Here is a 13,135-nt window from a genome sequence, read left to right as displayed (position 1 = left end):
TAATAGTTTTTTTTTAATTAGAAGAAGGAAGAGGGGGTTTGGTATTTGACCGTTTTTTTGACCGTTTCTTAAAACCATATTTAATTTGAAGCTCGGAATATTTAAATATTTCTTAAGAAAATATTTCTTAAGTTTGATTTTTGATTTTTGTTATACCTGACAAACTAAAAAGTAAAGTGTTACACTGTAAGTGTATGGTTTTACGTGTAAAATCCTTTGTGCCCAACCCCTATGAAAATGGCAGAGAAGTTAAAAGATTGTAGACTGCTAATACACTACACAATTGCTAAAAATAAATGTTTTTGTTCTGTGAGCAATTAAAAATGCATGTTAATTCAAAGCAAAAAAAACTTTCCTTTTCATCTTACTCCTGTATTTCAACCGTCTGTCACATAGAATCGATTTTTCACTATCAAATTCATTCCAGATGGAAAAAATAAATAAATAAATAAACCCTCTGATGTAAACCTGTCTTTAGTAACGATTGGATAATAAGAGTGAAAGACAGAACAAGACACCAAACACCAAAATCCCACAAAGTAAAATGGCATCTATACCCGTTTCCTCACACTTGTACCAAAAGAAGAGTCGATTCCCATCGGTCCTTCAGCAGCAGCAGAATTCAGGATCCCTGTTAAGCAAAGCAGTGTTAGCTAACCACAAGCTCTTCTACGACAGGTAATTTTGGCCTGTCATTTCAAAACAGTCCAACATTTGTCAAAAAAGTGCAAACAGCAGCTTGCTTTTTATCAAAGACACTCATTGAATGCTGCGTTGCATTCAATAGCCTATTCAAATGCCTGTCATCTCTAGGAAGTGAGACTGACAGGGGCTGAACCAAAGGCACAACCATCCTGCATTCTCTACAACCCCACAGACCTGACAACATTTGGACAAGGGCATTCAGTCACATCTTGTTGTTGTGGTCACATCTTTCATATGTTTGTCCAAACAGTCAGTTGGCGTTTTGTTTAAAATGGATCTTTTATACTGTATTGATTTACACGACAGTAAATTTCCTGTGCTAGGCACAGATGTCTTGCAATATGTAATAAGCTCAAACTATTGTTTTATTTCGGTCATTTTGTTTAGATATATACTTTATATACACTAGTATTCAAAAGTTTGGGGTCAGTAAAATTGTATTATTTTAAGAAATGAATACTTATATTCAGCGAGCATGCACTAATTGATCAATAAAAATAGTATAATTTCTTAAGGGTAAATGTGTAATAGCTGCAGAACAGTAATAGCTGTAATTTCTAAAGGGTAAGTAGCTGCAGAACATTCAGCTTTGCCATCACAGGAATAAATTAAATTTTAAAAATATATTAAACTAGAAAATGTATTTATTGTTATTATTAGAATTGTGGTTATTTTTATTTTCGATATCACTTTAAATAACCATGATAATGTACTTTTTTAGGTCTCTGTGTGGAAAGAGGAACAGAAGTGTCCCCTGATATTCACACAGCAGCTGCAGAGTTTTTGGAAGCTGTTTTTTCCGTCCTGTCCTCCCTCAACTACCTCCCCGGGGCTTTAACTCAAGCGCTAGAGGGCTACCTGGACCAGAGACACCTATGGGAGCACTTTTACAACTTTGCAGGTGCAGCCATGCAAGAATTTTTCCATGATCTGTCCTACATTTGTTTAGACTTCAAAAGGACACAATTTTAGTCAGATGTGGCCATTCAGTTACAGTCCAGTTGGAAATCGTTATCACCATGTGCCCCCATTGTGTCCCCTAATTGCTTCAATAACAAATCTGACCAGCTGGAAGCCTGTCATCAAATCAAAGCCACAATTAAACCTTCAGCTGTCTCTTTGATTGCTTATTTATTTACATTTCCGCCTTTATCCTTGTTCCTCTCTGCAAAAGCCACAGCATGACATTTTTTCATTGTGTCAATGGTAACCGTATTGATTTTTCATGCTGACATAAAAACTGCAATTATGACCTGACACCTTTTGATTCGGCTTTGATTCGGGGGGTTTAATCCAAGCTGAAGCTCTCATGTTTTGTGTTTTATTACATGTGAGAGGTAATTATAGTTGCCCAAATTAGACAAATGACAGAGGAGGGAGCAGGAGAGTGTGTGTTGTATGCTGTTATTCTGATGTAAGGGCTTGTGTTTTTGGCTTAATTGACCATGTCCATTCTTCCCCAAAGATAATCTTATAGAGCTTGCTTAGCACCTTGATTGTGCCATTTAGCAGAGCTAATTGGGCTGGTCAGGAGAATGATCCATATTATAATTATTTACTTGTTTCTTCTACTTGTGCTTTTTGGCACTGTGGATGTTTAGAAATGTAACTCCCTTAAAACACACCTTTAAAATGCTTTATTTAATTTAATTGTTTGCTAACAATGTCCAAAAATGGAAATATATGCATCACAGGAGAATTCAGTCATTTTGCTTTTCTTGATTCACTAGAACTTGTGTCATTTCCATGACATAATGACAACGCAGTGAGGTGTAATAAATCATAATATTGAGGAGAAATTTATGTAAATAATTTTTTACACAATACATAATGAAACGATATGTTTTTTTGACTCATTGTTTACATCAGATCTGTGTCTGGGACAAGAGTAAAACAATACAATCTATACATAAAAGTCATTTAAATGGCTGCAAATATGATTTTTAATGTGACAGTCATACAACAATAAGAAACAACTGAAATCTATTAGCTTTAAAAAAAATAATAAAATAAATAAAAACAGTTTTCTTGGGAAAGAAAAATTGCTGATAGATGAAGAAATGATGAGTTCTGTCTCTCTTCTTCTTTGAGGTAATGTCCTATGACCAAATTTGATATAAACATAAAGAAATAACATTGTTTTTACACAGTATCTAATGAATTTACAAAAATAAGTTTGATATAATTATTAAATCACTATAATTTAGACCATTGTCTTTCTTCCAGACTCCAGTAAAGATGAGCCAACCTTATTTAAATGCATCAGGTCCATTGTTTGTGAATCCACTACCAAACTTTTGATCCACCTGGTCAGCATGATGCAGGCATGTAAAGACCAGTCAGCAGCCCTGGTTCGACAGCACATACCAGAACATGTCCTAAGCAAAATTCCAAAAGAGTGGAACTACATTCCACAAGATCCTAAGTTTAATGAAACCAACAAGAGTAAGTAAAGCTTTATTAACAGTAATGCTCATTTATTTATAAAACATTTGTACCCTTTTTTAAAGATTTTTTTAAAGTCCTATTTAAGATGTAAAAAAAAAAAATAATAATAATTAATTAATAATAATAAAAAAAAATCTAATCAACCCTCATTGTTTTTCTCTCTTATTATCAGACAGCATGACTCTAGCTATCCAAGCCCTCTCTTTCATCTTCACCCACCTTCCGTCAACCATAGCCTCTCTTCCACTGCCTGTGCGCTTCTTGTTCACCGTTGCAGAGAAGAGGCTTTCCCAGGATGCCAGACAGCTGAGGTCTACCGGCCTGCTCCTCTGGGTCTTATTGGTCAGCCTCTGTCAGGATCTAGAAAATGGGGACACCTTGGAGCGCTTGTCTGGACAGCCCTTGGAGAGAGGAGCCAAGGATAGGCTGAGTCTGCTATCAGAATGTCTGCAGGTCAGCCTGGGCCAGCAGAAGGGTGTTCCCAAGCCTCTGGTCCATAAGGTGCTCCAAGGCCTGGAAGAGAAGAAGCCCAAATGGGCCTCCATGCAGCTGCAGAAGGCACGAAAGCTTTGCTGTGATAGGTGAGATTTCAAAAAAAAAAAAGCCTGATGGAATCCCAATTTAAGTCCTAAATAGCAAATTCATGATTAAGCTCATCCATTATATGAAAGATATTCAGGCTTTTGGCACACATTTGGCATGTGTTTAACCAGTTAACTAATCTATTAATGTCTTAGTTGGCCGCTGCCAATTGATATTTTGATGTCATTTAAAGACTTCAATCTCACAATTCATTCATTTTTAGAAATGAAACTCACCCTTCATCTTTTGGGAAAATAATTATGTTGTTTTCTTTTGTGTGTGTGTGTGTGTGTTTCCTAGCCTGTAGCGTGTCGTTTCAAGCTTCTTGATATGTGTACTTCAAAATGGGTTTGATGTCACCCGTAGGATTTGAGTGCAGAAATCCGACTTGAACCACAGAAGAAAGTGTTGCAATCCTTGAATCATGTACTATAAATCATCTTAGCAATATAAAATCATCTTAGCAGTATAATATGAGGCTTTATGATAATGATGAGCATATACTTTAATTCATTATCTTATGACAGATAATGTGAACCTTAATTCAGGGTTTTTTGTAATGCCATTGACCCCAAAATATGTGATTCCCTTGTAAGGGAAATTATAAAGTTGGCTATAATTTTATGTATAAACCTGTGATACAGTATTTATTTAGTTAGTTGTTTTGTTTTTTTTAACTACTTTTTCTCAGAACTTATCTCTGAGCCTAAGTTTGAAAACCCCTGCCTTAAATAATGATCCTGTACTAATCATTTCTTCAAACGATTGATTTTTGAGCACTTTTGAAAAGTGACCTATACTTAATTCTATTTTTCATTGTTGCCAAATAAATAAATAAATAAATAAATTACTTTTACCGTATAGTCTAAGTCATGTCCAGAACAAAAGCTCACAGTTAATTACCCTTATTGAAAGCTGGAAAAAAATAAAATAAAACTTTCAGTGTTCCGAGAAACACTGCTCCCAGTGACAGGAAAAAAAACGTCAGGGCAAAAAAAAAAAGAAAAGGAGTTAGCAAAAAGGAAGAGTGATTATGTATTGCCTGTCTTAGACAGTCAGTGGAACCATTACTATTCATTAAAATAACCTTCACTTTCAGGCACTGCCTCCGGTGTAAACAACCAACATACAGTGTGTCGGCGGAAAGCGGGTTCTCTGAAAAACACCCCCCCCACCCCAGCTTGTCAACACACACACACAAATGCATACACACACACACCTCCCTCATCCCTTGTCTTTGCAAAGTAATTTGTAGAGGAGAAGATGATTGTTCTCCATCACGGTGACCCTGGCAGGCTTTGACGGCATGCATGCACAGATGAAGATGAATGCAGTGGATTCCGTGGGCGAAGGGGGTGTTCTGCTTCTTTCGGGGCACATTGGTCCTAATGACGTGATTGATAGCTTGTCCCGGATCCGACGGGCCTCTCATTAATCAAGCCGCTGACTGGATCCAATCATTTGCTTCACCTGCACACTGATGGACAGGGAAGGATACAGGCACAGGTGCTGACACCCTGGCTGCCCAGGGCCTCGCCGCTTTTCTCTGTGTCATTGAAGCTAAAGGCCTGCCTGACAGGCCACACTTTCCTTGTCACTTTGTGATTGAAAAATAAAAAAAGGAAGGAAGAAGGAATGGGAGGAAACAATGATGGTGGGGGGGGGGTGTATCAGATGGGAAGTGTGGTGAGGGTGATGAGGCATGCTGGATAGAGAGGAAGGGCACGGAAATGAGTGCGTTGAGGGGACCTTGAGGTTATAGCGAGTGGCAGTGTCTCTAGATCCTGATCTGTCCTTCCTCTCACTCTCTTTACTAGTTTTTATTTATTTATTTTTTTGCCCAAAGGATCTTCTTGTAGAAAGAAAAAATGGTAGCAAATCTTGTGACTAAATTGTTTTGCCTCAACTGGCAACATGCAGCTCTTGGCATTTTGCACGGTACACGTGCAAACCTTTGTGTGAAACGTGTAAGCGCAAACATAATTCCTGCTTCAGCTCAGTGCTAGCGAAAATTGGCAGCAGCTACTGTTATTTTGATGTTTGATCACAATCCAAAAGATCACAAATGCTACAGTAAGAGTCATTTGATGGGTTGTGAATAAAAGCACCATTGATTTGCTAGAGAGTCATGCCATCCATTAAATAACTTTTTATTTATTCATTCATTTATTCTTAATCTTGCACGCTTTGTGTTACTAGCAGTCTGCATAAAATATGAAGGTAGCTATATATTTTGTAAAATATTATTTGGATTACATGCTATCTCTATTCTGCCCACCATCAGAATCCTATTAAATGTCTAAATCTTAAGATAAACAAAAATTATGTCTTTCTATAGAGTTAAATAACTGTGATTAATATCTCCCAAAAAATGTATACATTTTAAAATGAAGTATTAGTAGTAGTAGTAGTATTTTTACCATTTTAAAAACGATTTAAAACATGTAATAATTAAAAACACCCAATAAAATGAACGGGGAACTCGCAGCTGCTTTGTAAAACTGCCTTTAGAAGTATTGAAATTGAGTAATATAATAACTATTTTGCATTTATTTCATGTTAACCCCCCTCTCTCTTTTATGTGTTCTTCCATTAGTGTGTTTGAGTGCGGCCCGGCGCAGGATAGAGGTGGGCCCGCGGAACTGACTGAGCATAAAATAAGGCAGTTGCTGCTGGAGCTGTGCCATAGAGCAGGTGGCATCCAGTACCTCCGGCGAATCCATCACAGCATCCAGCTCAATGAGGTAGCGAATTGCTGTTTTTCACCAAGCAATTAGGTGGCTGTTAGCCTGAGGCAGACAGTGTGACCTGAAGCTGAGGGGAACGCCTCTGCACAGCTGCAGCGCAGAGACACAACTGCATCCAGACGCTGCTGCAAAGCCTCTCATAACAGCCTTGACCTGATTGAAAAAACGACTGGGAAATAACATCATCTTAAACAACAGAAATAACAGAAATTAAATGGAAAGGTTCACAAATTAGTCAAAGTCTTTCTCCACACTTACACTACACTTTTATGCCCCTTGCTCTACTTAACAATAAGAACACATCTTGGGAAATTAGTACAACTCTCACTTAAGTCTAATCTTGAGGACAATTCTTTGTGTCATATCTATACATATCTTTGTCCTCTTCCAATGTCCTGTTTTCAAATCCTATTCCTAGATAGACTGATTAATTTCTACCATTGTCGCCCAATTACTTGGGGAATAGAGAGAAACGAAATGTCCATTATGTCCAAAATTGGGTATGTAATAATTGTTGAAATGTACTAATTTGTCCAATGATGTGTTTAAGAAGTCTGTAGAGACTCACTGTTAATTTGACCACTTTAATAGTGTTTTAGTTTTGCTTAATGCAGCCTTATAATAAGACACGTCCAGGTTCCTGTGCGTTGTTCTAGACTGGGATGTACTGTATTTAGATGATGTTTATGAGCCTTGTGTTGTGCTTTTGCATTTTCTTTTGTAGAGTTTACTGAGGTCCGTCCTAACGCCGCATGCAGAGACACATTCTCTTCCGGACTCCCCTTTGGGACCTGTTGTGTTCTCTTCTGAAGCAAGCAGCCAAAACCAACTTATAACTCAATTCAACCCCCTCACAGAGTGCAATTCTATCGGCCATAACAAGTTCGATCAGGTTAGTCCTTTGTTATCTTCCTTATTTTAACCTTCAACTCGAAGTGTCACGAGTGCTCCCAAATAGCTTGTCGTTCACATAACTTTTATTTTAAGCTGTTCGTTAATGACGTGAACTACTTCTCTACTCTTTCACGCTCGAGCGAGTGTAACTTTCTGTCAAGGCCACCAGGCAAGGTGAATATAAGAGAGAGACTGAGAGACTTTAAACTGCTTCTCTAGGATGAACTCGACAATTCTCCATAGGTCGCTCTGTCCCTAAGCTATATTTTAGTGTGAAGGGAAGACACAAAGCAAAACATTAAAAAAGGTTAAGCAAAAGAGCAGAGAATTTGAAAACACTTGAAAGGTGAGCTCTTCAAGTGAGATGTGGCTTTGAAGAAAGCATGGAAAAAAAGCATCCCTTGCGTGTTGAAGACAGTGTAGGTTGAAGGTTTAATTACAAGAGCCATGGCCCTCATTTGGCTTTCTCTTAAATGTAGGATAAAGTTTTCTCTGCTCATGTGATGAGACTTTATGCTACGCCTTTGAAGCCTGGAAAGTCTGTGAGCTTTTCCTTTCGTTATCTTATTTGGCTCAGAGTTTTGCATCGGTTAAAATGCGACTTCTTTTCCTGTCATTCGGCGCTAGCTTACGTGCTCTTAATCCCTTTTGTTTTTTCCTTATTGCTTGAGCTCGCATTGCTTTGCATAAAACACCTTATTAAGGGGATGATTAAAAAGCCTCCTCACCTTCAGGTGGCTGTGCTGTTTGTCAAATCAAATGGAGACAGAAAAAACGAATGCCGATCCATCAATCAGCCGGTCGGAGAATAGGAGGGGCTGGCACGCTCCTGTCCATTTGTCAATAAAAAAAAAACTCAGCTTCAAGTTAAGAGTGACGTTCCAGCTATCAAAGCAATCGGGTTTCACTTGGCTCCCTAAAAAAGGGACAGTCCACTAGTGGCTCAGGGAAACCTTGGGCAGCTCGCCACGAATGACGGCGAGAAGAATAACGACTCCCCTTGCAAAATTGATTTATCTTTTTATAAATGATGGTACATCCCTCCCCAAATGGATTTATAAATTAATTGGTGTCTTATTGGAATAAAAACCTTCTTGTGCAGAAATGATAGATAGATTGTGTTGGGGCGGCCTTGTTCGGGGCCCCCCCCCCCCACCCCCACCTTGGTTAGTCCAGCCCAGCTGGAGCAGTAATTTACTGATCATATTAACTCTGATTAATAATGAACAATACTCACTGCTCATTTATCAACAGGCTGCTATGGCTGAGAGGGAGTGGAATTGGGCCCAACTGCTGCCAGCCTTTCAGAGCATGAGTCAGGTGACCTTCACGACGCTGCTCTCTAACAGGTAATGGCTGCTGCTCTCGTTTGCACACAGTCGCCCCCTCCTTTCGCTTACACACTGTTGAAGTGCTGCCTGTCATGTCCCACCATGTACCACCATAATGAATGTGAATATGTGGAAAGGATAGAGGAATCCTGCGACTGTTTGAATGTTTGTGCTTGTCTGTGTGTGTCAGCTTCTAAAGGTATTGTGGTACGCCTGCAAATACCTCATCTGACCTGTGTTTGTGTATTTTTACTATACGTATAGTTGTTGCCGTCTCTACATGAGTTCTCGGTTTCCTTCAAGATTTTAATTCCGAGCATTCAGCAAGTTTGGTGAAGAAAGTGCTTTTCCACTGAGTGCTTGCTAAAGAAGCGCAGCTCCATCATAGTGTTGAAAAAAAAAGGAAAGCGTATCTGAGCTCACTGTGCGGAGAAAATGAAGTGTCTGCGTTTTTCACAGTCTGACATATGTCAAACTCTGTCAGAAAACAGTTTTGAGGTTACCGAGGGATCTTGTGTGGTTGAGCTTTAGTTTAAGAGGGATACAAGTATGACGGTTTAAAAGAATATCTCACACTGAAGCCAGAGAAAGAGTTTGATCAATTTGCTCCAAATAATACGGGAGTTCAGTGCTAGTTTGACAGCTTGACAAAGGAAAATCAGTTTCAATCACTGATTCTTTCTGAAATGTTGAGTAAAACAAGATTTTAGTCAATGGATGAAATATCAATTCTTAAATAATAATTGTAGTTGGTTTCTTTTTCAAGATATTCAACATAATCAACATTTCTTTTAAGATTTTCGCTGTTTTAATATTGTTTTTGCTGAAATGGTTCTGTGATGTGACAAGTTTACTTTTAATAGTACAAATATTTCATGCAGGTCATAAAAGTGATATAGTAAGCATAATTACTGCAAACAGGCATACTAATTAGTTAATAATTTAAAAGCTGCTACCAAATCACACCTTTTCTGTGAATAATTTAAAAAAGGATCGAATTGGAGAACTTTTGAGAGGGAATTGTCTCAGATCTGGGAATCAGTGCCTCTACCTATGGTCCAGCTCATGTAGTTTCTACACAGTAGTGCAGCAGGTCAGTAGAACATGGACCTATTTCTCCATACCTGGCAAATCACCAGCCCAGTCCAACTTGGAGAGTGTCCAGATGTTAGTGTTTCCTTCACAATGGGGTGGAACCTCTGAGAGCATCTTTCTATGTCCAGTATCTCAATGATGGAACACCTGCCCCTGTGGCCGAGCTGAGGTTCAGAAGAGGGATGAAAGAAAGTAAGGTGAAGGGCAGTGGGTGAAGCCAGAATGTGCTTTGGAAATGTAAAGTCGTACAGTAGACTTTTGTGCAAATGGGTTCCATAAACCATTATTAGTCATTAAGTTCCAGTTGGGGTTTACACGTCACTTAATCTATTTTTAAGCCCACTTGACATAGGTAAGGGTTTGTCTTTGGGTTGGTCTCTAATAATTAGAATTTGCTTCATATAAAAACAAGAGAAGTTTTTCAGGTCCTCATTTAGATAGCTGTTTGTTTGTGTGCATGCACACCTCTTTTAGCTGTCATGTACCTCATCTTAGTGCCATAACTTGTGGACTATATATAAATGATTATGAATGATTAAATTGAATGGAAAAGCTGTTCATGGTAAAAATGAGAACAAGGGAGAGGGCAAATAGTTATAACACAAGGTCTAATGTATGGGGGAAATCAGTTAAATGTCATGTAGTGAATGTTAGACACTAGAGATCCTCTCTGGAGACTGAGGATGTATGTAGGTCTTCTATATGCAGAAACTATGCAATCTATTGAATAAGATGAGGGCTCTGACGTCTTAACATATTAATCTTTCAAACTTCTATCTTTTCAGTAGTTGTTTTAATGGTGTGCGGTTATAGTTTATGAGAGGAATAGTTTGCCCAAAATAATACATTTTGTCATTTACTCGTAATCTTGTCATTACAAACCCATAAACCAAAATAAACCAAATAAATGCTGTTCTCATCAAAGTAATCGAATAATCCTGAAAAAAGTTTTGTGGTTTCTATAAAAAGCAGCCCAACTGTTTTCAACATGGATAATAATAAGAAATGTTTCTTGAGCACCAAATCAGCATATTACAATGATTTCTGAAGGATCATGTGACTGCTGAAAATTCTGTTTTGCCATCATAATATATAAATGACAATTTTTTATGATTTATGATTTTCAGATTACAATGATTTCTGAAGGATCATGTGACTGCTGAAAATTCTGTTTTGCCATCATAATATATATTATGACTAGCACCTGACACCATGAGAGACAGCAACAGCAAACTCCTAGACATGACCCACACAAACTTTTTGCCAGAGTTACAGTGCTTGGTGACAGGAAGGCTTTAAAACAACACAGAGGTTTAACGATCTGTGTTACCATTCACATTTGTCTTCTTTGTTGTAGAAACTTTACATTACTGTACATTATACTTATGCTGTGTTCCGGATATAGGATACTTCAGTAGGATATGAAGTATATGTATCTGGCTTCCAGCCTTGTAGCATTCTGTAATATAGGCCTATGTTCTGTAATATAAGATGATGTACAATTATCTTTTACTGTGCCTCCGCACACAATCTTTTTTTAATGCTTTTTGAAAGATCTGTCTTATGTTAACCAAGTTTTATGAAATGTTATTATAATGTAAAATAACTGTTTTCTCTTTTTAAAGGTGCCATAGAATGCATTGATACACTATTTTAAATTGTTCTCTGATGTCCTCAGAGTGTATATGTGAAGTTTTATCTCAAAATATGTCATAGGTGTTTTTTTATAGCTTGTTGAAATTGCCACTTTTAGGGTATGAGCCAAAACCCGCTGTTTATGTGTATGTCCCCTTTAAATGTGAATGAGCTGATGCTCCCACCTCCCTTTTCAGAAGAGTGTGGAGCTTCAAGAGCTCATGCTCGTGGGCATACCACCGGTGTTAAGGTTTAACTGGTGGTGACCGTGTTACTGATCCTCACATTTCTTCCGAATGCAATTTTTAACTACTACATTCCTAATCACGATCATTCTGGTAGCATGTGAACGCAGCATTAGTGAAAACAGGCAGAGACAATGGTAGCTTTAGCAACATTAGCATTACAGAGAGCCAAGAAGCTCTTTTAGAAAAACTAAATGTAAGGCGTGATGCTTACTTTGTCTGGAGTCTGGACGTTTGCGCAAGAAGCATTGGTATCGATCCCTCTTTCAAAAGCAATTTTTGCACACCTCCAGCACTGAACTGACCCTCATTTGTGAGGCAGTCTAGCGTAAAATGTTAGCACAAACGTATAGGACTTTTTTTTTCTTTTTTTTTTTTCTGGGACATTTCCTTTGAAAATGAATTGTAACCACCGTGTCCTCAGCGGTCTATGGAGACTCCTTTGTTCGTTGGTGCATCCCAACACACAAAACTTTTAATGGCTCTTTGGCGCTGACATTGTACCTCCAACAGCTACAGCAAGAAAACATAAATGGCGGACTGCTGCTTCTCCCTCAGGGCTGTGTATATGCTAATAGGGCAGAGAGCGTCACAAAGTGGCGGGACTTTCACTGAGTATGACATCATAGTCTGGAACTGCTCGTGTGGAGAGACTGTTTATGATTTTTTGGGATTATAAAACAATGAGTGAGTGGATTTTTACTATTATAGGCTGGTTGTTTTCACACTCTGTGGCCACACAACTGTGTTCAATCACCTTATAAAAGTGATTTTAATATTCTATGGAACCTCTAATATATTTTTAAATGCAACTTATTCCTGTGTTGGTAAAGCTACGTTTTCAGCAGTCATTAATACAGTCTTTAATGTCACATGATCTTTCAGAAATCCTTTTAATATGCTGATTCAGTGCTCAAAAACATTAAACATTATCTTATTGTTATTAATGTGTAAAACACTTGTGCTGCTTCTTATTTTTATGGAAACAGTGATAAATTTTTTTTTTCAGGATTCTTTGATGAATAGATAGTTCAAAAGAACAGCATTTGTATTAAAATATTGTGGAACAACGTAAAAGTCTTTACTGTTAGTTTTGATTCATTTAATGCTTCCATGCTGAATAAAATAATAATAATAATGCTAATAATCTTACTAACCCCATTTTTCTGAATGGTAGTGTACTTCCTTTTGCCTGTGCCAAAGCAAGAGTTTGAGTATAAGGTGAGAATAAATGGTAATCTTTCATAAGTGAGCTCTAAGGTCAAACATTTCCTCTAATGGCTTTTTCTTTTAATATATTGTGCCTTAGTTTGACACAGTTCTAGTTTCACCATTACAAGACGTGCTGATGGATGGGTCTGTAAAAATCCCCAGATGTGGCTTCCAGAGTTGCAAAATACCACAGGACACACTTAACAAGCACCTTCTGAATAAATGTAATTCTGTTGGTCAC

The 13,135-nt window shown here is 37.9% G+C and overlaps 1 protein-coding gene across 3 annotated transcripts in view; it reads left to right on the top strand.

Moving 5' to 3' along the window:
• The window catches only part of LOC109060970 (uncharacterized protein KIAA0825-like), a 124,530-nt gene that overhangs the window by 50,839 nt on the left and 60,556 nt on the right, over positions 1-13,135 (top strand). For 2 of the 3 annotated variants that reach the window (XM_042756653.1, XM_042756652.1), the window contains exons 14-19: positions 1,427-1,606; positions 2,932-3,150; positions 3,326-3,734; positions 6,332-6,479; positions 7,207-7,374; positions 8,631-8,725. In XM_042756653.1, coding sequence (XP_042612587.1) covers positions 1,427-1,606; positions 2,932-3,150; positions 3,326-3,734; positions 6,332-6,479; positions 7,207-7,374; positions 8,631-8,725 — 1,219 coding nt within the window. Of the gene's footprint in view, positions 1-1,426; positions 1,607-2,931; positions 3,151-3,325; positions 3,735-4,834; positions 5,367-6,331; positions 6,480-7,206; positions 7,375-8,630; positions 8,726-13,135 lie in introns of those variants that run through there. The other variant, XM_042756654.1, reaches the window with a different exon arrangement.

The sequence above is a fragment of the Cyprinus carpio genome, chromosome A5, assembly GCF_018340385.1.
Source record: "Cyprinus carpio isolate SPL01 chromosome A5, ASM1834038v1, whole genome shotgun sequence".
Taxonomy (NCBI): domain Eukaryota; kingdom Metazoa; phylum Chordata; class Actinopteri; order Cypriniformes; family Cyprinidae; genus Cyprinus; species Cyprinus carpio.
The sequence above is the reverse complement of the archived record's forward strand: the minus strand, read 5'-3'. Positions and strand labels throughout refer to the sequence as shown.